This window comes from Anastrepha obliqua, chromosome 1 (genome assembly GCF_027943255.1).
Source record: "Anastrepha obliqua isolate idAnaObli1 chromosome 1, idAnaObli1_1.0, whole genome shotgun sequence".
Classification (NCBI taxonomy): domain Eukaryota; kingdom Metazoa; phylum Arthropoda; class Insecta; order Diptera; family Tephritidae; genus Anastrepha; species Anastrepha obliqua.
Genome location: NC_072892.1, coordinates 167,684,266 through 167,711,199, shown reverse-complemented (window position 1 = coordinate 167,711,199; position 26,934 = coordinate 167,684,266). Strand labels below are relative to the sequence as shown.

The following is a 26,934-nucleotide window of genomic DNA, read 5'->3' as shown; positions in this document are numbered from 1 at the left end:
GTAATCACCGAAAACTCCATCGAAATCGTTCGTAAATTGATCAAAAATGAACCGAAATTATTGTTGAAATTCATGGAATCGAAGTTGAATATCTCCAAAACATCGATTTAGCGCATTTTAATTGATCCTTTGGGCTTACGAAAGGTCTGTGTACGTTTCATGCCGCACAAGTGAACTGAGGACCAAAAATTGCTCAGAAATCCACATTAGAAAGACCTAATTAAAGAGGCGAGAACTTCTTTTACAACATTTTAACTGGTGATGAAATGAGGTGTTTCCAACATGAACCTAAAACTACGCGTCAAACTGTCGAATGGAAAGCCCCAGATGAGCCACCACCAAAAAATCGCGTTTGGAGAAGTCAAAAATCAACTCGATGCTCATTTGTTTTTACGATTTCCAGGGAATTGTCCACAAGGAGTTCGTGTCAACGGGCCAAACCGTCAACGCAATTTTCTATCTTGGCGTTTTGAAGCATTTGTTGCATCGCATTCGTCGAATTCGCTCTGAATACCGCGAGGGAGGAAGCTGGCGCTTATTGCATGCTAATGCACCATCTCATCGATCCGCTCTTGTGACTGATTTTTTGACTAGAACTCGCGTTTTAACCATCAATGACTCACCGTATTCGCCTGATATGGCTCCCTGTGACTTCTACCTTTTCGGAAAATTGCATTTGGCCATGAAAGGAAAGCGTTTTGCAAGCGTAGAGGTCATCCAAAAGGCTTGTACCGACATCCTGAAGGACATTCCGGTCAATGACCTGAAACACTCCTTCGAAAAGCTTTTAGAGCGCGCCAAACAGTGTATCAAGGTCAGACGGAACTATTTTGAATAAATAAACTCGAAATTATCAGTTTCCATTTTAGCTCAGTCTTGTTTCTTTTGAACTTCATCTTGAATACTTTACTTACAAATTTTGCATTTTTCGTTGTATCGAGATTTTGATATTCTATGTATATTCATATACATATAAGAAAACTATAGTTATGGCGAAGAATTTGTCCACCTCCTTCAACTTCGTTCGAGCGTAACTGAGTGTGTGATGATTTTTTTTTTGTAATATTCACAATGTAACACGGCTCATGAAATTCTAGTAAAATATGTTAAGCGCAAGCTTTAACTGTCTATTATGCTCGCTATTATATCGGGTGTTTTTTTTAAGAGCTTGAGAGCTTAAAATGATAATATACAACGGAAATATTGTTGGATTTGAATTTTTTGTATTATATTCTGGTAGATATGCCCGCCGCGAATACAAATCACATGGTCCATTCGGTCTGTCCAATTTTCGCCTACATTTTCCAATAAGTCTTACATAATTTAAATGTTCACAATAATCACGTCTACAGGCAGTCATACGAGAACTAAAATGTTCAAGGAGTTGCTGGCAGATTAACGCATTGATTTCAACAATCTCGATCCGCGTGTTGTGTTTCAGCTCTGGAAACGTCTGAACCGTCGACATTACTTTTCAAAAGCTCCAGTTTGCTCTGCCAGTCGTCCTTCTATCCTCGCCAGAACCAGTTTCTTGAAAGTTTTTCACCAACTTTTGAATATCGACTTTCCTTTTAAAAAAACCCCAGCCCTTTTTTGTACCCGCGATAGATCCAGTTTCCTGAAATTGTTTACCAACCTTCTAATTGCCGACTTTACTTTTCAAAAAAAAAAAAAAAAAAAAAAAAAAACTCGGTCTGGTCTCCCAGTTTTCTTTCTATCCTCGAGAGAACCAGCTGACTTACTTATGGTAGTAGCCCGGTGTGACGGGTTCAAAAAATCGAATTTTTTTTTTGCATTTTTCGGAAGAAAAACATCTTAAAAATATACTATACAAATTTTCGACAGAAATTTTAATTATTTTTTAAGTTATAGCTAAAATAAGAGAGCGCGGCGTAGTGTGTATGAAAGCGTGACACGCCAGCAGCAGCTGTTGTCGAAACTTTAAACGCGTTTTTCTCTCGAAATTTCGGGGAATCACCGACTCAAAACTATTCAACCGATTTGGCTAAAAATGTAACTCGTTATTCTAGACACACATATCTAGATCTCGGACCTTTAAAACATTTAATTTTTTAATAATAAACTATTTAATTTAAACAATTTATGAAGAAAAAAAAATTACATTTTGAGAACTTTTTTCACAAGTTCGCCATTTTGTTTTTGTTTTTTTTATTTTTATGTATACTTTAGGTTCGGGACCTAAAATAAAGTCTACAGAATAATAATCTCTTTGAATTTTTTATTTCATATGACTTTGGAAGGCTGTGTGTTTCCCCGAACCAACTCATCTTATTTTTAAGGACTTCACTTTGACGTCAAAAATTTTAAACAAATTAATATAAAATTAACTTAAAAAAATTTTTTTTTTATATACACAGATGGACAAAATTATTCACACATGACATTACAGTAAATGCATCAATCCATATCTTCTTACTAATGCATTTATGTACCAAAAAATTTTCTGCATATAAATTGCTCTTTTCTGAAGTACTTAAAAACAAATTAAAACAGACAATATGTTTGCCAGAAACAAATAGTGGCTTTAATTTCGTACACTAATCCCATTATAATAAGGGGACATAATTATTCACACATTGATAACTACTGATCTTAAACATTAAAATTTGTATGTAATATAGCATCGCTATTTCTAAAATTAACAGTTATTTATTAGTAGGCGTAATTTGAGTTAAAATTTTTTTATTTGTGACATTTGAGCGTTGCAAAAATTGTAAAGCAGAAAGAAACCACGGAAGCTGAGAGAAGAATAATATTGGAGCTGCATAAGCAAAACAAATCGTGTGCACAAATTGGTGAACTTGTAAAGAAAAGCCGATTTATTATCTACAGTATCATAAAACGCTTTCAAAATGAAACTAACCCCAAAAGTCTTCCACATAGTGGCAGGCCTCGAAAACTGACTACCAAAGAAGAACGAAATATTGTTAGGGAAATCAAAAAGGATCCTAAAATAACATCCACAAAGTTGGCTGCAGAGTTGCTAGAGGAAACTGGAAAAGATATTCATCCAAAAGCCGTTCGCAGAACTCTGCACCGTGCATAACATAACATAACATAACATAACATAATATACTTTAACATAACATAACATAACATAACATAACATAACATAACATAACATAACATAACATAATATAACATAACATAACATAACATAACATAACATAACATAACATAACATAACATAACATAACATAACATAACATAACATAACATAACATAACATATCATAACATAACATAACATAACATAACATAACATAACATAACATAACATAACATAACATAACATAACATAACATAACATAACATAACATAACATAACATAACATAACATAACATAACATAACATAACATAACATAACATAACATAACATAACATAACATAACATAACATAACATAACATAACATAACATAACATAACATAACATAACATAACATAACATAACATAACATAACATAACATAACATAACATAACATAACATAACATAACATAACATAACATAACATAACATAACATAACATAACATAACATAACATAACATAACATAACATAACATAACATAACATAACATAACATAACATAACATAACATAACATAACATAACATAACATAACATAACATAACATAACATAACATAACATAACATAACATAACATAACATAACATAACATAACATAACATAACATAACATAACATAACATAACATAACATAACATAACATAACATAACATAACATAACATAACATAACATAACATAACATAACATAACATAACATAACATAACATAACATAACATAACATAACATAACATAACATAACATAACATATATTAACATAACATAACATATATTAACATAACATAACATAACATAATATAACATAACATAACATAACATAACATAACATAACATAACATAACATAACATAACATAACATAACATAACATAACATAACATAACATAACATAACATAACATAACATAACATAACATAACATAACATAACATAACATAACATAACATAACATAACATAACATAACATAACATAACATAACATAACATAACATAACATAACATAACATAACATAACATAACATAACATAACATAACATAACATAACATAACATAACATAACATATCATAACATAACATAACATGCTGTTCAAGCAAGGTAACGACGCATGAGCAAGATAACGACGCATTTTTTGGTGCGTGCAGCTGGCTACATAGAATTATAAGACGTTAACACGTCAAAAAATAATAATAACATTAAAACAACAGGTATTATTAACAAACTTGGTTTTATTTTAAATTCTTCAAGTGAATCAAATTAATAATAATCAATAAGAAGGCATATGCAAAGACAAATACGTGAATTTATATATGTATGTACATATGCGCATATACATACATATATATGCTCACTTAAGTAGGAGAGAGCAAGATGTCGAACGTTGCGGTTCGTTTGCTTTGTTTGCTTTGTCTTTCGTTCCGCGCTTTCGCTTGCAGTTCATTAAAGGTAACGGCAATGAGCAAGGTAACGACATATGAGCAAGGTAACGACATATGAGCAAGGTAACGGCAATGAGCTAGGTAACGACACATTTTTTCGTGCGTGCAGCCTGTTAAATCGAATTATAAGACGTTATCACGTCAAAAGATAATTGAATTTGCAAAAGCATATTTAAATAAGCCCGCTGAGTTTTGGAGCTCTGTGTTATTTACAGATGAAAGCAAATTCAATATTTTCCAATCTGATGGACGAGAGAGAGTATGGAGGCAGCCTAACTGTGAACTTGAAAGCAACAATATAGTGAAAACTGTAAAACATGGTGGTGGGGGAGTGATGGTGTGGGGTTGTATGTCGGCGGCAGGGGTTGGTAGCTTGGTGTTCATTGACGGAACTATGGACAAAACAGTTTACCTAAATATTTTAAAAGAAAACCTGCAGAGAAGTGTTCAAAAACTTGGTATTGGGAATAATTATTATTTCCAGCAGGACAATGACGCCAAGCATACCGCCTTTGATGTCCGCATGTGGATCATCCAGCATGTGCCGCACATACTTACAATTCTCCCACAGTCACCTGACATGAATCCCATCGAACATCTTTGGGATGAACTCGGCAGAAGGCTTCAGAAGCATAATATTTCCAGCAAAAGCCAGCTCAAACAAATTCTTCTACAGGAATGGGAAAAAATAGAAGAATAGGATGAAGTTTTGAAAAGAAAAGGTTTATCCACTACCTATTAAATGATTAACTTCTGCTCAAATATGAACGAGACGGTATCAATAAAACGGTCCGCGGATGACATATGGCAAAAATAATTTTTTTGTTTTTTTGGTAGGACTGTTATAAGCTTACATGGCGAATTTCAGCGTGATATGTCACATAGTTTGTTTTCTGTGCTACTGTAAACAAGTCAAGCTCGAGTGTGTTCTTCGAATTCTCTTTTATGACTTCAATTGTCTCAAAATGTTTTCCGCGGAGCGGCAACTTGAGCTTGGGAAACAGGAAAAAGTCACATGGAGCCATATCAGGCGAATACGGTGCTTGCGGAACGATATTAACATTATTTTTGTTCAAATAATCGCGAACAAGACGTGATGTGTGAGCTGGCGCATTATCGTGATGCTTTAAAACGTCTAAATAATATTCAGCGTTAACCGATTTTGCGATTTGTGCGATTTTCAAGCACAATTTCCTTTACTTTTCCGATGTTTTCGTCGTTTACTGATGTTGCTGGACGACGTTCATGAGGCAAGTTTTCAACCGATGTACGGCCCTCTTTGAACGATTTGTACCACTGGAAAGCACGTGCACGCGATAGAGCAGAGTCCCCATAGGTTGTCTGCAACATTTTTAAGGCGTCTGAAGTCGAAATTTTGTTGGAATAGCAAAATTTCAAACAAATTCTTTGTTCAACTTGAATTTCCATCGTTAAATTCGAAGAACACACTCGAGCTTGACTTGTTTACAGTAGCACAGAAAACAAACTATGTGACATATCACGCTAAAATTTGCCATGTAAGCTTATAACAGTCCTACCAAAAAACAAAAAAATTATTTTTGCCATATGTCATCCGCGGACCGTTTTATTGATAACGTCTCGTTCATATTCGAGTAGAAGTTATATAGCCAAATTTGTGAATAATTTTGTCCGTGCAAAAATTAGTTTGATTTTTTTTTTGCTATTTATTTATAATGAAGTTCTGTATTTTTGGTTTTTTTGTTCTTTTCTATTAATCTGTACATTAATAAACGTAATATGATAAAAAAATATGGATAAAATGACTTTGTTTAGCAGAAATAGTTCCGCATTTATAATTGGTGTGTGAATAATTTTGTCCATCTGTGTATTTCAAAACACCAATAAAAACATGTGAAAAACTTTAAAACGATCGCATTTTATTTTCTTTTTAAAAAAGATTCATGAAAAAACGTCGAAATTTCGGTCGTTACACCGGACTACTACCTTATACCACCTTTAATAGATTCGTCTTGTTCCATGCCTTTCTATAAATTTGAAATAGCCGGCCGTAGTTGGATACCCCTTAAAAGCCAAATCAGTAAAACACCTTTTTTCGATAATATTTTATGTATTGTATATTTGCTTATTATTCCTCTTTATGCATTGCTTTATTATAATATTTTATTTGCTCAGCTATATAAATTATTAGCTAAAATTTGAAACCATTTTTTATTAACTTAAATAAATTATAAATAGCAATAAATTATTGTTTGTCAAATGTTAAAACTTATGCGCAAATTTTAGAAGAAATTCAGATTTTACAATTAGTTACTTGTATGTATGTATGTGTGTGCTTAGTGTGTATGCATAATTGTGGTAATCAGTGTAAGCACTCGTCAAGTAAATTTCGATATTTTCTTAGCCAAAATTAGGTAACTAATTATTTAATTGTTAGCACAATAAAGATGTAATTATTGTTGTATTTGTTATTTTTCATTCTAATATTAACCGAAGAGAAAAGGCAATCGTTTCAGCATTTAGGAATTGAAAGTGTTTTGTTTTTCTTAAATTATATTTATAATAAATATATAATATAAATATGTATGTATGTATGCGTGTATGCATTATAATATAGATATACACACACATATAAGTAGATGGTCGGCCAGCGATGCAAGGACATTAGCCATTGGCCAGTTGTGTTGGCATTTCGGTCGCATTTTTTCGTCTTTGTTGTGTTTTTTTGTTTGTTTTTTGACTTTTTCCTACATTTAGCTGGCTGGCTGTTGGGTACTTCAAAAATCGAAGCATAAAGTGTAGAAAGTTAGATTGTAATTTGTTGTTGTTTTTAAATACTACTTAGTTTTTTTTTTGTTTTTTTTTTTGTTTCTTTTCGCAAATTCCATGCATTTTGGCGCTTCAATTGCAGTAAATATCAGTGTTTGTGAGCAAATGGTATACGTATTTATGTATGTATGCGTGCATGTATGTATGTACTAGTGCGTTATTTTTATTAATATTTACTTATCTGCGTAATTGCTTGCGTTGTCTGGTGTCGTCTAAGCGTTTGACGCCTAAATGTATGCGGCGCATGCCTTACACTCTACTGCGCTTATGGGCACGTTGTTGCTATGTATGTACGTACGTGCATATGTATGCATGTGTAAACGCATTTTAATGTATGCAACTAAATATGCCCTTAGATGGGTGGCACATACGTACATATGTATGTATTTTTATTTATTTTTAAGTAAATGCATTTGACCTAAATTATTTCGTGTTGTTTTTGCATTGTAAATTTTGCGATTATTTGTTTTTTTTTCGTTTATATTATAAATAATTTTTCACCTCTAAAATGTATGCACTGGACGCATTTTTAACTGCGTATGCACGCGTGCATTAGGTAGTATAAGCCTGTATGTATATATATATATGTGTGTGTGTTGATGTAAGCATCTTTTATATGTATGTATGTGTGGATGTGTATGATAATAATATTATGAAAATTGGCAACAAGCGTTTAGCGTCATTCTCTTGCAGCAGCTGCGCTCCACTTCGATGCTACTCTACTTCTCTACTCCTCTACTATCCTACTCTCCTACTCCCCTACTTCTCTACTCTCCAACTTCTCTTCCCCACTTTCACTCTTCTCGTATCGCTCTGAAACGCCGCGTAATAAGCATCGTACGTTTGTTAATTGATTTCGAAATTGCTTTTCGTTCGTTTCATATGTGCATATGTATGTGTGTGTGTGTTACGCTGACAGTAACAAATGATGCTGCACATCACCATGCGCTTAAAGCGCCGTCTCCAACGCTGGCATAGGCGTCACAGTTGCCGTTACCGTGGCCTTTGCTGCTGCTGCTGCTGGTGCCAACGTCAGCGTAGCTCCCGCAGATGGTGATTGTGGCGCGTAATGACGATTCACGACATCCGAAAGCGTGGTGGTGCGCAAGGGACTACTGTTGGCGGATTTCACTTGCCCACCCACATATTTGTTGTTGCTCATTGCCAATGCTGTTCCCGCTGGCACTGCCGCAATTGGCACTGGTGACGTCAACGGTGTACTGCTTTTGCCGAACGCCGCCTTCATTTCGCCACGCATAAAGTTATTCTCCTCCGTCTGCAAGAAGAAATTCCGCTTCAGGTCGTACGAACGGCTGGTGCTATTCTCCGTTGCATCCAACGCTGACGCCATACCTAAAACTGTCTTCAGCTCACTGCTGTCCTTTGAACTGTTCGTACTCGATGACGTACTCGAGTGATCTTCCTCGCTGTTCACCTCCGGTATGGTGGTAGACATAATATTGGTGCGTTGCACGGCATTAGCTATGCTGCCACCTGTGGTGCCTTTGAGTTTGGGCGCGAAATTTTTAGATGGTGAACCGAACTGTCCTTGGCGCAGCATACGCCGATTGGCGAACGTTTTCGGTGAACCGCTCAAGTCTAGCAATTTCATACTGCCGTTCAGCGCTTGCGTGCCACCAGCAGGCAATGGTTTATTAATTGATGCCTCTGCCGGTGATACATTAACCGGACTGGTCTTCTTCAGCAACTCCACTGCGGAGAGTTTCCGTTGAACAGGACTCGTCTTCACCGATTTGGCCAGTAGCAGCTTCTTGAAATCCAGCAAACTTGTCTTACTATGCCCGATGCGATCCGAGCAGGTGTTGTAGCGCTCTGGTGAATTATCATTAGCCCAAGTCGGATTGCGACTGAGTGGTTGTCTGCAAGGCGAATTACTTAGCGCCGCCAATGCAGCATCGTCTCCTCGCGAGGGTGTGGATGTTTGGAATCCACTACGGTTACGTGGCACAATCGGCGATATGTTGCTGGCGCTGTTCGCACCATTTTGGGCTGCAGATGCTGCTGCGCGTGCCATACGTTCTGAACGTTTTATGGGCGTGGCATAGAGATCGTCTCGACATGTCACGCTACTGGGTGGCGCCTTTTGCTGTCTGCGATTCTGCAGCGTCCAATAGATGGGCGTGTTGCGCTGGAAGGGCGATGCCTCCACCTGTGATTGTGGTACCGATTCAACTGGTGGTTGTGGCAGTGGTTGCTGCTGATCTCTCGTTTTATATAAACGTTGATAGCCTACGGAGAATATGGAAAAGACAAAGGAAATGTGTAAGTTAAAATCGAGTAAGTGAGTAGTGTTTGAATGAAAGGGGCTGTTATGCAAGTACACCAGGGTTGAAAATTATCAGAATGAATTAGTAACTTGAAATTTAGCAATTTTTATAATATTTACAGTTAATTTACAAAAATCATATTAATTATATTGGAACTAAGGATCTACTAAATCGAGTAATATTACTTGGAAGCAGCAAGCAAAGCATAAAGAAAAATTCGGAAGTTTACTTACCTCAGCAGCGCTTGACAAGTAGGGTCCTTAAGGTGCTATGCAGGTCTACATATAATAGTGCAGAGTGCAAGGTGCTTAACCTACCCAGGTGTCTTGTGTTTTATTTACAATGTAAAATATTTGGATCAACTCGAATACTGAACTTTGCAAGGACACGGAAATAAACAACAACAACAACAAAAAAAAAAAAAATAAAAAATACCAGTCTAACGGTTAGACGGGATAGAAGTGAAACCTTCCGTAAAACAAACTGAGAGAGAATGAGACGAAAGCAGCATTAGGGGCGGGATAATTATACGTTCATTATAATATTGCTATAAAGTTCATATTTTATTTTCTTCATTTTATTATTATTCATCCTCAATGTTTTCAATTTCAACAAATGGTACGAGTGGCTTATGATAGCTAAAATATGATACAAATGCTTTGGTTTCGATGTTGTCAAAAAAAATACCCAAACGGACCGAACAAACAGACTTACAAATTTCTTCCATTTTCGTCTACTTGTATTCATATAAAAATTTATGTCTCTTCCCACCAAAGCTAAATGTATTAGTATATTTCTTCTTGTATTTATTCAAGGCCGAAATCCCGGCGGTACTGCAATACCGGGCCAACCCGTGGCAGAGGTGGAGCAAGCCCCTAAAACACTCCGCCCATTTCTAAGAATCAGTTGTTGTCCTCCGACGGAGGATCTATCAGATGTTAAGATGATAAGAGCAGATACCACACTACCTAGTCAATAGATTTTCTAATAAACCTTTTGAGAATTACACGCTCACAAAAATTATTTATATCAACATATAATATAACGCTTCGTAACTAAATAACTTTTAGGCCAGCGACGACAGCATGGCGCGGTAGCCGAGCGACTAGCAATGTGAGCTTCCGATCCAAAATCCTTGGTTCGAATCACAAGAAAAAATAAAAGTTATTTTTATTTAGTTCGTCGCTACGTTTATATCAACATATATTATAACGCTTCGTAGCCAAGAGGGTCGCTTTTTCGTTTCACTTTTCCTCAAATCACTCCCAACGATTCTAAAGAAGTTTTCACTTCAATAATAATTGGCGCGTACACTTTTGTTAGGTGTTTGGCCGAGCGTCTCCTCCTATTTGTGGCGTCTTGGTGTTATTCCACAAATGGAGGGACATACAGTTTTTGTTTTAAGTCGACTTCGAACGGAAAATGGCTCATTCCCATGGCAACCGATTCTACGTTACCGGAATGACTCGGGTTTTTCCCGACCAAAATTGTATATACTATTTTTGCAATCACTTATGCCTTATGCAATTTTTTGAGGCATCCTGTATGCATCTTGAGATTGGTTCACTATCAACTACGAGTTTAAATTATACAAAAATCTAAAGAGATGCCATTATATCTGCTCCATAATTGATATGTAAGGAGCGTAAAAGGATTTTTTATTTAAACATTTTTTTTATTACTATTTACTCCTGCTCAAATATGAACGAGACTTTATCAATAAAACGGTCCGCGGATGACATATGGCAAAAATAAATTTTTTGTTTTTTGGTAGGACTGTTATAAGCTTACATGGCAAATTTCAGCGTGATATGTCACATAGTTTGTTTTCTGTGCTACTGTAAACAAGTCAAGCTCGAGTGTGTTCTTCGAATTTAACGATGGAAATTCAAGTTGAACAAAGAATTTGTTTGAAATTTTGTTATTCCAACAAAATTTCGGCTTCAGACGCCTTAAAAATGTTGCAGACAACCTATGGGGACTCTGCTCTAACGCGTGCACGTGTTTTTCAGTGGTACAAATCGTTCAAAGAGGGCCGTCATCAACCCAAAACCACGCCAAAGTCGCTCAAAAATTAAGGTTATGCTGACTGTTTTTTTCGATTACGAAGGTGTGGTGCACTCGGAGTTCCTTCCGCAAGGCCGATCGGTTAACGCTGAATATTATTTAGACGTTTTAAGGCGTTTGCGCGAGAACATTCGTCTTAAAAGGAAGGAATTGTGGGACAACTAGTCATGGTTCTTGCATCACGATAATGCACCAGCTCACACATCACGTCTTGTTCGCGATTATTTGAACAAAAATAATGTTAATATCGTTCCGCAAGCACCGTATTCGCCTGATATGGCTCCATGTGACTTTTTCCTGTTTCCCAAGCTCAAGTTGCCGCTCCGTGCAAAACATTTTGAGACAATTGAAGTCATAAAAGAGAATTCGAAGAAGGAACTGAAATCCATACCGAAATCGGCCTTCCAGAAATGCTATGATGATTGGAAAAAACGTTGGCATATGTGTATCGCCTCCAATGGTGATTACTTTGAAGGAGATAAAATAAAAATTGAATAATAATTAACCGTTTTTGTTTTATTAAATCAGTCTCGTTCATATTTGAGCAGAAGCTAAATCTGATCACCCGTCCATAATAAGAAACCGCAAAAATTTTCCATTTTCATTTATTTGATAACATTTCAAATAAATAGTTTTTTGTGTGTACTTGTGGGGGGATACATTTACGTAAATACCTATGCCACACCGTTACCCAAAATTAAATGGAAAAATGAGGACTGCACCACTTTCGATCATTGTGAACCCATTGAGAAAACTATAATTAATAAATGACACCCAAAAATTATGATGAAATGAGTTTGTGCATTGTTTTATTGAAGACATTGGCAAGTGAAACAGCTGAGTTGGATTTGAACAATTAATTATAATACAAATATATGTATGTATGTATGTATGTATGTAGCTATACTTACGTATTTAAGAGTTGTTTTCTTAATAATTAACGTAAAAAATAAACGCTTTTCAGTGACTTCAACATGAACTTTGTGCTTAAAACTAGTGAACAAAAACTTACTTACACACTCTCGCATACGCTAAGCACGTAGGTATGCATGTAAGCAGGGATATTTATGTATATGGGTAAGACTCCGTCAGAAAATATGAGATTTGCAAGTGGTCTTTCGATTTCTTTGAAACTTTGGGAAATATTAGTTCTAGGTAAGATACATTCAAGCCTAAAAGGATTTTGAAAAATTTTCAAAATTGAGTCATCTACGCCATGTTGAATATCGGGACCGTGTTTTTTCAAAAATCAATATTTCTTGAACCGGTGGATGGATTTCAATGCAATTTACAGACAATATAGAAACAAATAAGTAGTTTAAATTAGTATTATGTAAAAAAAAAATTTCGAAATTTTGACCAAAAAAAAGTCAAAAAATTTTTTTGAATCAATTTTTAGTTGATTTGGCCACTTTTTTAGATTTTCTGTTATACACGTAACGATTCCTTATGATTTAACCTTTATTTTGAAAAAAAAAATTTTATGGTGTCTATAATAGTTCTCGAGATATTGCGATTTTAGTGGAAGCGAACACCGTGAATTTCGCGGTTACGCAGCGCAGGAGTAGAAAAACGCGCACAGACCTGCAGCAGTCTGCTCCAGTCACTTCATACAGGAACACATAACGCAGCGCGAACCGTGCGTGCGTACGCGAAAGTGCGTGCGCGCTTCCACTAAAATCGCAATATCTCGAGAACTATTATAGACACCATAAAATTTTTTTTTTCAAAATAAAGGTTAAATCATAAGGAATCGTTACGTGTATAACAGAAAATCTAAAAAAGTGGCCAAATCAACTAAAAATTGATTCAAAAAAATTTTTTGACTTTTTTTTGGTCAAAATTTCGAAATTTTTTTTTTACATAATACTAATTTAAACTACTTATTTGTTTCTATATTGTCTGTAAATTGCATTGAAATCCATCCACCGGTTCAAGAAATATTGATTTTTGAAAAAACACGGTCCCGATATTCAACATGGCGTAGATGACTCAATTTTGAAAATTTTTCAAAATCCTTTTAGGCTTGAATGTATCTTACCTAGAACTAATATTTCCCAAAGTTTCAAAGAAATCGAAAGACCACTTGCAAATCTCATATTTTCTGACGGAGTCTTACCCATATATGAAACAAAAATAAAAGAAATTACAACAACATGTGGATTAATGGCATAACAAATATAAAATGTCATAATTATTTCTTGCTAAGCGGAGAGGCACTAATTTTTCAAGCTACCAATGCAGGTTAGAACAAAAATCCAGTTTGAGGAAATTAGTAGACAAAGAAACAAAAAAATCCAAAAACAATATATTTACAACTGTAGTATATGTATACATGTGTGAATATGAGGATATGTGAGAAACTATGTAGCAAAAAAAAAAAACAATTAAACTACTACCACACACACACACACATACACACGGTGCTGCATACGGAAGTAATGGAAGTCTTTTGCACAATTTATTTATTAAGGAATTAGTAGCAAACACGTTCAAAGCTATACATGCGTATGTATGTATGTATGTATTTTGCTATGTTTTTGAAATTACGCTTCAAACTGAATTTTAGTGTGATTAGCACTTGAAAAATTAGTGCCCATAATATTTTTTCTTATATTTTATGGTTAGTTTTGTAATATTAAACATTTCTTTTTCCATTTTCTTCATATTTTTCATATTTTCATTGCAACAAAAAACATAAACATATACATATGCAAGTCAAACATTTCATAGTTCTTCAAAAATGCTTAATTCTCATAACATAAAAGTGCAAAAAACTTTACGTAATAATTATGTATGTATGTATATATGTAGGTAGGTATAGTATATGGAGTTATTTACTTTGTGTTAATTTCAGGTGCAGAAATTAAATTTTTTTATACACAAATATACATATGTAGGTATGTAAGATAATTAACCCTTTCGCTATATCTTTTTATTGCGCCATCCAAAAAATCCAAATTTTTGTCTGAGTATTTATTTTAGGACCAATAACAATACAAATAATTTTTTTTTTAATTTTTTTTGTTAAGTGCTTTTTTTTTAATATTGCCATATGGCAACAAATGTTTTGTATTGGTTTCAATCGCAAATTGGTTTCTTCTGCAATCTAATGCAAGTTAACACCTTACGAGAAATTTGTTTTGTTTTAAAAATTACCACAGCTTTTAAAGCTGCGAGCGAAAAAATATTTATATGCCAAATGACATTGGACATTGAACATTTTTCTATATACTTTATTCAAAAGTTGTTGAAAACATTTGCCCAAAATGCCTCAAAAATCTAAAAATGCAAAACACAAATTTCAGAGTGAAGTGCTATATGCTAGAAAGCTTTCTTTAAAAATGTTGTATTACCGATATATAGTGGGCGGTTATTATTTATTTTATTTCTGTTTAACCATTAAACTTCAATTTTTGTAAATATGTAACAAAAAAGTTGATATTTTTTACAAGAGTGTTGACGGCCTTTTAAAGTTTACTGTTGCCAGATGGCAACAATATCGCGAAAGGGTGAAGTAGAATGCTTACAAAAATTTGGATGCGTTTTAAAATTTTTTATGTAATCTTATGTTTTTAACATTAATGCAATATTAGTTACACATTACAGTTATTTATTATATTTACTATACAAACAGTTAATAAATTTATGCATGTATGTATGTATGTATAAATACAGAATTATTTATATGTGTAATGTGCACGCAACTATTTAGTACATAACTAGTGCACTCTCTTCTAACGGACACCGCTCTTAAGGGGAAACCTCCCATAAGCGGACATCTCTCATAAGCGGACATCTCCCATAAGCGGAGAAAGTTTTCAGTCCCTTAGGTGCCCGCTTGGGAGAGAGTACACTGAGTATTTGTAGGTGCATAAATACCGTACATATATACACATATACGTACATGAAACATATACATATAGAAACACATTAAAAACACATACAATTAGGTGGGGTACAGCAGGCCTTAAGCGTTAAATGTTTGGTATGTAAGTAAAGTTTATATAAACATAAAATAAAAACCACAGTAATGGCGAAAATGCTTCAAAATAAAAGTTTGAAGAATGCTTAGGTTAAGGGTTAACTGTTAAAAAAGTGTCGTAAGAACTATTCCAGTTTAGTGGGAATAAGGATTTTGGGTAATAATGTACGTTCATACATATGTATGTATGTACACATACATATGCACTTGTAAATGTCTTTCAGTCAAGTATCCTATACAGGGAGATAGACGAAAGTTTTGTCTTCCGTAAAAGTTTATTTTTAAGTAATTACACTTGTCTTAAAAATTTTTTTTTCTTGGTGCTTCATGACAGTTCTTTTGAACCTGTGCACTTCCGAATGGTAGTCATGCAACAAACCAAATTTTTTACTTTTCTCAAAAACCTGAGGAGATAGAACGAGTACTTCTACTAAGACTCAAATTAAAACATGAATTTACCATTACAATAACAAAATATGTATATAAGTACCATATATGGGCAATCCACAGAAAGTCTACCACTGACAAAATATTAAAAGTTAATAAAATTACATACTCGTAGTTTTAGTATTATATATAATCCTAGGGAAACAATCAAATTGAATGCAAAGAAATTGAAAGTATAAATTCGTAGTGCTTTTCGAAATATTCATGATACTAAAGGGTTTTCCAATAACAAGTGTTAACAGACGGTATCGGGAGATGATTGACGATTTCTTATGGCCGTAATTAGATGGTATTGATCTGGACAACGTTTATTTTCAACAAGACGGCGCTACGTGCCACACAAGTTCCGGAACCATTGATCTTTTACAGGAAAAGTTTCCCGCCCGTGTTAACTCTCGAAGAAGTGATCACAATTGGCCAGCGAGATCTTGTGATTTAACTCCTTGTGACTTCTACCATAACCTAACCTTAGCCTATGCGGTTAGCTGTGAATGGCGGTGTCATGATTGTACCCCTCGCACATCTCAATTAATTTTTTTTTAATTATTTCCCTTTCTTTTCTATGAACGCAAATAAACTGAAAATTCGTATTAGCTTTTATCAGTTTTTTATGCCTCGTTCGTTGGCCTTTAACTTACGCACGCTTTACGCAAACACTGATCACCTGAATTAACTCCCGCCATTTCAATTAACTTGACAAATAAGTACCGTTGTATGTATTTCTGAATATCCGTAGATAGCAGATGCATTGATCTGTCTATAAAAGCCCCTATATAATTAACGTCGAGTTGCTTTTGCAGCTGCTAACTAAATTAGAGGCAATTTGAAATGCCAATTTGCAATCGCATGGGCAAATATCCGCGCTAAGTGGCATGCAACAATTTCATTGAGAGCGCAGTTTGAAGTCTGAAGCTATACTTAGCTCAATTAAGTAGTTGCATAAACAAACAGTGCATGTAGGTATGTATCAGGTAAATATCGAGGCGGATATTAGGTAAATATAGCAAGCAAATTTATGTACAGGGTGGTCCATATAATATTTTATTTTTAATCATATGTTACTTTGACAGTGGGAAGGAGCTGGAAATCTTGAAAGAAAAAAGAACTAAGAAGACAGAAAGCTTGAAAAACGTTGGCCGGCATTTATTGAAAATTTTCAAGTCAAAATTAAATTGCAATATGCTGGATAATAAGTTGGCAACACTGGAATAAGAAGACGGGCACTTCCTTTTTTGAATCTCGGACGACGTTACGATTTTCATATTTATTCTAAAGAGATTTCCTACCTTGTTCAATAAATTAAGTACAGTGAAACCTCTCCTAACAGACACCTCTATTAGCTGGACATCTCCCTTGAGCGGACATGTGTCTCTATACCAAATCTTATGTATCGCAAGAAGTTTCCCTCTTTTGAATGGACACCTCTATTGGATGGACAAAAGCTGATTAACAGTGAGTGCGCGCCCAAGAAAGGTTTGACTGTAACGTGAAAGCCGTGCAAACGAAAACGCACTTATTTTTACTAATATGCGGAAATCCACGTTTATCTATGGAGACGAAGCGCATTTCCAACTCAACGGCCATGACAACAAGCAAAATTGCCGCATCTGGGTAAAAGAAAACCCGCACGTGATTATCGAGAAGTCAATGCCCCCTCAGAGAGTGACAGTTTGGTGTGCACGTCGGAACGCTGTCATCATTGGCCAAATTTTTTTTTAAACTCAGCTGGAAACCATTTCGGTCAACGGTGAGCACTACAGAGGCATGATAAACGATTTTTTGTGATCGAAAATTTAAAACGTGCAATTGGGCGATCTTTAGTTACAGCGGGACGCAGAGCCATGCCACAATCCATTTTTTTGCGCGTCAAGTTCAGTAATCGAGTCATGAGCCGTCTCGGTAATTGACCACTTCGGAGTTGCGATTTGATGTCGTTAGACTTTTTTGTGGGGTGCCGTAAAGAATCGATGTTATGCGAATAAATAATTAACGATTCAGATATACATTTGAGATGAATAGCGAGCAGCCATTCGTGAGATAAGCCGTGACACCGACACCACGGTCTTGGAAAACTGGGTTAACAGGCACCGGGGTAGCCACTTGAATGAAATCGTGTTCCATAAACAATGGGAAGTGATCTTTCGAATAGATTGATAAAATATGGAAAAAGTTTATTTTTGTTACTTTTTTAGTTTTTAAAAAGAAATCATTATATTGACCACCCTGTTTGATTTTTGTTAACTTTTTGGATTTTCAAAAAGAAATCACTATATATATGGAAAAACCTGTTTGTATTTTTTTTATTTTTAAAAAGGAAACACGATATGGAATAAATCGATTTTTCTTAATTTTTTTAAATAAAAAAAAAATTACTATATGGACAACTTTTGTTAATTTTTTTAAATTTTTTAAAGAAATTTCTATATGGACTACCCTGTTTGAATTTTCTTAATTTTTCGAATATTTAATGAGAAATTACTCAATGGACGAACCTGTTTGAATTTTGTTAATTTTTGTAATTTTTAAAAGAAGTCATCTACATGGACCACCCTGTTTGATTTTTGTTAATATTTTGGATTTCTTAAAAGAAATCACTACATGGAATAAATTGATTTTTGTTAATTTTTAAAAAGATATCACTTTATGTACCACCCTTTTTGATTTTTGTTCATCCTTTGACTTTGAGAAAGAAAACACTTAGATGTACCACCCTGTGTGAATTTTGTTAATTTTTTGAATTTTTAAAAAGAAATCCCTAGAAGGACTACCCTGTTTGGTTTTTGTTAATTTTTTGAATTATTAAAAACAAATCACTAAATGGGCCACCCTGTTTGAATTTTGTTCGTTTTTTGAATTTTTAAAAAGAAATCACTTAGATGTACCACCCTGTTTGAATTTCGTTAATTTTTGGAATTTTTAAAAAGAAAGCACTATGTGTACCACCCTGTTTGATTTTTGTACACTTTATGGACCACCCTGTTTGATTTTTGTTCATTATTTGACTTTGAGAAAGAACTCACTACATGGATCACGCTGTTTCAGTTTTGTTAATATTTTTGAAATTTTTAAAAAGAAATCACTATGTAGACCACCTTGTTTTAATTTTTTTAATTTTTAGAACTTTTAACAAGAAAGCTCTCTATGGACCACCCTGTTTGATTTTTGTAAATTCTTTTAATTTTTAGAAAGAAACCACTTTATGCACCACCCTTTTTGATATTTGTTCATTCTTTGACTTTGAGAAAGAAGTCACTTAGACGGACCACCCTGTTTGAATTTTGTTAATTTTTGGAATTTTTAAAAAGACAGTACTATGTGGACCACCCTGCTTAATTTTTGTTACTTTTTTAATTTTTATAAAGAAATCACTTTATACACCACCCTTTTTCATTTTTGTTCATTCTTTGACTTTGAGAAAGAACTCACTACATGGACCACCCTGTTTGATTTTTGTTAATTTTTTAAATTGTCAGAAAGAAATAACTACATATATGGATTACCCTGTATATATGTAATTTCACGTAATATAGGCGCAAACATAGCGACAGCGCATTTATGGCTTCAATTTCTGCTTTATTTACCTGAAACTATGCATTCATTGCACTTTTTCTTTTATTTAATTTATTTAATATTTTTAATTTATTTACACGCAATTTTATGTATGTATGCACTATGGATAGACATCACTATTATGAAAGCATGCAATAAAAAGACTCAAACGTCCTCATAATTCCGAAATCCTTGAGTTGAGTGCAAATAGTAATGCAAATGCATACAATATATGTATGTATGTGTGTGTGTGTGTGTGCATAGGCATGTAACTTCCGTTGTAATATTTGCATGATGCATAAGATCAATGACAGCATTTTGCTTTTAAAACTTATCCGGGTAAATACAAAAAGGCAAACAAATTAATCACGTTCTTCGCCGCCTCCAGCAGTCGCCCCAGAGAGATGCACATGCAACGACCGGGAGAAGGTCTCTACTGTTATTGCTTACTCCTATGCTGTACAGAGTTTACGAAGCCTACTCCTACTCTAAATGCAGTGACTGAAGCATTTCGCATAACCACAACCGCATAACCTTTTCATTATTGTCAGCCTAACTTGCCATTGTAGGAGTGTTTGTATGTTCGTGACTATTGCGCGAGCAGCTTTGTGCAGCTATAAAGTTAAGAAAACACTTTTAGTCTTGCTTACTTTACACACGCAAACACACACAAGTAGGTATGGGTATATGTTTTTGTGCAAACACTTTTATAGATACCATAATGTTTGTATGTGTGTAGGTAGAACTGTGGAGCATATGAATATGAAAACAAAAATTAAACTCAAAAAGTGGTGGCGGGCGTGGTAAATACGCAACTGCCTGAGATAGTAATAAAAGGAAACCACTTAACAGCTCCAGACCGACTAGTCTGTTGGCTGTGTACAGGGACTGACATTGAAAAGTGTTCATGACCGCACACATGACAAAATAGCCAAGTGAGGTAGAGGATTTATTAAATTGATGTGAAATGGACCTTGGCTGACCAGATTATGTTGATTGGTTGATTGATCTGTTAAGTCAATTAAGCTTTAGTTGGACCTCTCATATTGTACTCGGAATAATCAAGTAGTCGTACAGAGATCTCTCTAATAATTTGCTTAACCTGAAAATATTTGATAAACCAAGTGTAGCCTATAAATGATGAAGCTGACGCTGCTAGAGAAGAAGTAACTGTGCGGTAAATAGCAATAGGGAAAATCACACCCTTTTCGTTGCTTTGGCGTTTTGTTAGTGGGCAGTTTGCCAAATTTGTTTTATTGCTTTTTAACTTTTTTTATTTCTATTACTTTTAACATATTTCTGTTAGTTTAGCAATGCTCTTTCGCACCAACTGATTTATAAAAATTTCGTATAATTTAGAACAAAAAACTAAAAATGCCAAAATTTAACGAGAAAGCAAAAATTATGAATCAATTCATAAAAAGCGGTGCGGTGCAAATTATTTTGATTGCTAGTAAATAAATTTGTATACTCCAATTAGTTTAAGAAAATTCATCTAACAGTGCATAAATTCTATTCAATACCTCAGAATTTTGACTTGAACCTTTTGACTTAATTACATTTTTTTTCCTTCTTCCTCTTCTTCTTCTTCCTGATTGGCGCGATAACCACTTACACGATTTTTTCTTTCACTTTTTGACATTTAAACTCAAACTTCGCGACTGATCATCAAATGCCAATCTTCAAACAGCTGTTATTTTTGCCGACTACCGTTCAAATTGCCAAGCTTACCAAGGCGGCGTTCCTTACTTGGCGCTGATGCACTTTCGTTGGATTTACAAAAATGCAATACATATAGGCAAAAAATGGCAAGTAACGAATCGCTGAACTCGGTGTGAAGACTACTGATGAGTTCCAGTTGTTTGGGGTGCAGCCTGCTCATTCAAATGGTTATGTGCAAGGATCATAGATTACGAAGTTTGGCCATTCGAAGCGATATTGTGAAAGTAACTTTAGTTGCCACCTTAAGGGAGATTTGACAGAGAGAGAGAGAGAGAGAGAGCGACGAATGCAATGAAGTCAAAATATGTCTTCTAATCAGTCTAAGAATGAAAGAAACAAGTTTGCGCCCATCAGAGAGTGCGTGACGTCACACTAGTGCATTTGCATGAGAGGGATGTGAAAATTCGAACAAGAATGCAAGAAGAAGAAGAAATTATGCAAACAATACACGAATAAATTGCACAAGTGCGACTTGGAGGAGAACGGTCCAGAAGGAAATTGAAACGAAATGAAGATTCTTGCAAGATGCAGAACCAGATGGAGGTGTTTTACTGAGGCCCTATGCTCCAGTCGGAGAGACAGAAACCGATGATGATGATAAAAGTGGCGGTACCACCATTGACACAACCTCATTATTCGCTCCATTGTCTCTCAAGCAGTCGTTGTTCACACGCCAACGAAGTAACATGCGAAGTGATTGCGTTAATTTTTTCGTACTTCACCAACACAATCTCAGTTACGTCAGGAAATCGTTCTGATTCGTTCTGAGAGCCACATTCTCTGTGTTCTCTCCGCCGTGTTTATGTAATCAAATCAGTATAGCCATTGGAGCAGTAGCCTTTGTTCGCAGTAGAGTGGGATTTTTCGCCAGAAAATTGCGAATAGAGCAACGAGTTGTTGTGGGCTTCCACCTGAAACTGGAAACCTAACATTCAAACTTATTTTTTTTTAAATAAGTATACGGCAAGATCTGTTTATCGCGCGCCCATGTTTCTGCGTGATTAAGCGGTTTTGAGATGACCTCGAAAACGCTGACGATTACTCATGCCGATTACTTCAAAATAAATCAGAATTTCGGTAAACTGGTTCGATCATAGTATTGATCACCTTCATTGGGATTCTGAAGGCTAAATTATAGGCCTTTAATGTTCTTGTTGAGCCCCGTGATTAAAGACGATATAACACATGGGCTGAAAAAACCCGGGTCTAATACATATGTAGATGGCACTAGTTATATTGCATTCACCTCTTTTTCAGTTAGTACAAGTTTTAAAAAGGCAGTTGTAAAAATTTCATGATAATCTATTCATTGGTTCGTGAGTTATTGCGCTAAGAGTGACGATATTTTTGTTATTTTCAATGGATCAAAAGGGATTTCCTCTTTCCATTTTGCACTGCTTCTTGATGGGAAAAAATACTATTCAAACGAGGCAATGGCTTGAGAATGGTTATGGGGACCCGCTCCATCAGAAACAACAAAAAAACAGTGGTTTGTTGACTTCAAACGGGTCGTAGAGACACCGATGATGGACAACGCGGTGGACGCCCAAATGAGGTGGTAACACCAGAAAACATCAAAAATATTCACAAAATCATTTTGAATGATCGAAACGTGAAGTTGCGTGAGTTAGCTGACATCGTAAAGATATCAAAAGAACGGGTTGGCTTTATATTGCATGAGCGTTTGACTCTCAGCTCTGTTCAAAGTGGGTGCCGCATTTGTCAAGGCATTGCACTGTGTCGCCAGTCAATCAAAAGAATCGCAAAACTACTTGAATTGAACTTCGATTTGCTCCCACATTCACCGTATCCACCAGATTTGGCTCCCAGTGACTATTGGTTGTTCGCAGACCCAAAAAAAATGCTCGCTGCTATGAAATTTCGTTCGAGTGAGGAGGTTATCGCTGAAACTGAGGCCTATTTTGAGGCAAAAAACAAAAAAAATCATTCTACAAAAGTGGTGTTGAAATGTTAGAACGGAGCTGGAATGATTGCGATGTTTTTGATGGAAATTACGTTGATGAATGAAGCTAATCTTGCGCAAAAAAAATCGTGTTTTCCTTGCTAGGGTCGGGACTTTTCAGCCCATTTATTATATATACACCATGATTCAGTAATAAAAGCTTTGCTCAGTAAGCAGATTTCTCGTTCTCTCTTGACAAATCGGCTCCTTAGCAAGGCACTGGGTTGCTAACTCTAGAGACTTTGAGTAAAAGAGGAGGAAAAGTAAAATTTTTAAGAAAACGTTTGGTTTTTAAAAGGGTGTGCTACGGTATGGAATACGTCCTGACATATCGCTTACATCAAGATAGCAAAGAGGATTTTTTTGAATCATGTATATAGGTACAGCTAAATACTTTGACGCGCTAAAAGATTCCAAATCCAATGAAAATTATTTTTCAATTTTTTTTTTGTACAAAAAAATACTTTAATACACTATTTTTTCAATTCCTCTTTTAAGTACTAAATTTACAATTTTCTGTTTTTTTCTGTGTAAAAGTGGCATCCGCAAGTTACTCAAAGAGATTGACACCAGCATTGTAATGCTCATTCTAAAGACACACTTAAGTCTGATGTGAATGGAAAAAGAAAAAAAGCAAAGCCAAGAAAAAGCAGCGAAGCAGATTCACCATCTATTCACTGAGTGGCAGTGGCAAAAAGGTCAAGTTTAGAATCGCACTTGAAACTGCAAGATAGTCGATTATCGTAGACGAAGTGTAATAGAACACACACACACATGCATACATAAGGAAGACAAAAGGCGACAGTTTTGCAAGTTTGTTAATTGCGAAAATATCATGTAAGCCACACGTAATTGTTTATGTATGTATGTATGCATGTATGGGAGCAGAATTATACAGACCACAGCGTATTTTTTGTCTTAGCCTTGCGACTAGCAGCCGAGTGCTGACGTACGAAAATTTAAATAAGTGCAAGCGCCTATTGTGGGCGGTCACGTACATGGGCGCACTTAACGGTAACATAGTGCGGGAATATGTATGTGTGTGTGTGCAGAACAGATGTGTATGACTTTTCCGGTTGTGGCTGGTTCATTATGCGCACAAGTAAGGCTGTTAATAAGTGCAATCTTGAATTGAGGAACCAAGGAACTTTTAAGGAAACTACTTTTGTGATAGTCCTTAAGAATAATTTCGCATAAGATAGTCATTCTGTGTATAACACAAAGAAGTGTGTAATGCGCTTGTCTATTCAATAGGTGTAGCTATTCCTCTACATACAACACACAGTAGAGTTCGGGCAGCTCCGAAGGTCAGATAGTGCCTTTTTTTAGCAGGAATACTCTTGGCGGTTTGTCATGGCCTGCCGAGCGGGCGAACGGTCATGTTGCTATCACGGCTGCGTCTTATGATAACCATGCGGTTGGCCTAATTTCGGGACCTTTTTTCTAGCATAAAAGACCTTACATCGCTAATACCTAATACGACTAATTTGAAGTGCTCTCTTTAATGGTAGTCTTAGGGAACCAAACCTTATAAGATTAGATTCTTTATGAGGTTTGCACTTTAATCTCATGGGATTTTGTGACCTATACCCATCACAGTATCTCATCCAGACAGAGTTCCCTTATCAAACTCAGGATGGAGCCGGGTTGGATTGCACGTATGTACCTTTCTTCTGGCTGCAGTTGGCCAAGGTGTCTCAATCTTCACCGCGCTATAGCGCTGAATTCTAGGAGAAAGTGCATTGAAGTCTCTTGAGATTGATCGCGGAAACGACAAGAGTTCGTACACCAAATACCGACCATATGCGGATGATTTCGCAGTGGCCTGTGAGAATTCCCGTGAGCATTCTCAGTTTATCCTTAGGGAGGGTTATGAGATTTTTAAACCGCGTTGGTTTTACCCGTCCAGTAGGGGTTTGGCCTAGCGTAGCCCAATAGTTTGGAGCCAGCAAGCCTTTAGCTCTTCAATCCTAAGCTTCTCTTTGATGGTGTGCTGTCCCATAGCAAGGAAGGGCTCGATTCCTATTAAAGGCGAGGCCGCAGCCTATCTCGCCAATGCGTCCCGGTATTTCATTCCCAGTTATATCTCTGTGTCCTGGTACCCAAATTAGCCTCATGCGGTTGTGCGCTCCTTGTAGAGTAAGTTTCTCGAGCCATTGAAGGACCAAAACTTACGATCCTTGCGACCAAATGACAGGCGCATTTATTGGAATGATTATTGAGAAAATATCGGTAAAATAAAGCTATTATTTCAGGTCCAGTGTGGCTTTTAAATAAATCGTAAAGACGCGAGGCGCCAAAAAGTTGGGAATAATTTATTTGTAGCGCTCAATTTTGACAGTGAAATTGGGTGCTCCTTTAAATTCGGGAGAAATGGAGCAACCACTCGCTATCTTTCTCAACAACGCACCATTTCATGAACCCGTCTGTTGCGAATTTTACACAAAGCCCTCCCATTATTCCCTTACAAGATCCAATTGACTTAAAAATTGAGGGCATAGGATCGCTTCATCATCGCGGCTCGCAATAGACAAAGATTTTGCTCGAAAAAACTCATTTTCTTAGGAAGCGGGTTTTCGTTAAGGCGGTTAAGTTAGCAAGCAAAACTGCTTCATCTAGTGATCGAAAAACTTGGACTAGATTGTCGAGAAGCCAATGCATCCTCAGAGAGTGACAGTTTGCTGCGAATTTTGGAGTAGTCATATCTTTGCGCCTTTTTCGTTGAAAATGTTGCTGATAACCCCGTTTCGATCCATGACGAGCATTGCAGAGGCATGATTAAAGATTTTTTGTGGCCGAAAATTGAAGATATGAACTGCTGAAAACCCTGTTTCGGTCAACGGCAAGCGCTGCAGAGGATGAGATAAATAATTTTTTGTACTTGAAGACATGGGCTTGGATAATCTTTGGTTTTACCAGAATAGCCACACAACCCATTCCGAAATCACTCTTTCGCGCGCTAAGTTCGGTAATCGAGTTATCAGCCGTACCGGCGATGCCAGTTGACTACCTCGGAGCTGCAATGTGACGCGTTTAGACTTTTTTGTGTGGTGCCGTTAAGGATTGATGTTATGTGAACATTTCATTCACGATTCAGATGCATAAGACGAATATCAAGCAAGCCTTAGGGCCAGAAACCGCCACCATGATCTTTGGAAAACTGATTTAGCAGAAGCACTACTTCGAGGCTAGCCGAGGCAGCCACATGAAGAAAATCGTGATCCATATATAATGGGAGCGCTCATCTTCTTCTTGATTGGCGCGATATCCGCTTAAGCGATTTTGGCCGAGCTTAAGCCAAAGCGCGCCAATCGTTTCTTTCTCGTGGTAACCGGCGCCAGCTCCAAGTGAAGCCAAGTTCTTTTCCATCTGTTGTTTCGAACGCAAAGAAGGCCTTCCTCTACCTCTGCTACCACCAGCTGGTACCGCATTGAATACTTTCAGCGCCGGAGCATTGGGAACGTTTGCTTTTTCGAATAAATCAATAATATATTGAAAATAATCGATTTATGTTCGTTGTTTTGAAGAAAACAAATCCCATATGGGCCACCCTGTATATTGGGGC

The 26,934-nt window shown here is 35.9% G+C and overlaps 1 protein-coding gene and 1 pseudogene across 1 annotated transcript in view; both read right to left on the bottom strand.

Annotated features, from left to right (window-relative positions):
• Positions 1–7,807: 7,807 nt before the first annotated feature.
• The window catches only part of LOC129238414 (serine-rich adhesin for platelets), a 93,877-nt gene continuing 74,750 nt past the window's right edge, over positions 7,808–26,934 (bottom strand). Inside the window, exon 6 of the mRNA XM_054873441.1 lies at positions 7,808–9,598. Coding sequence (XP_054729416.1) covers positions 8,298–9,598 — 1,301 coding nt within the window. The 3' untranslated portion in view covers positions 7,808–8,297. The remainder of the gene's footprint in view (positions 9,599–26,934) is intronic.
• Positions 10,443–10,628, bottom strand: LOC129236546 (U2 spliceosomal RNA; annotated as a pseudogene).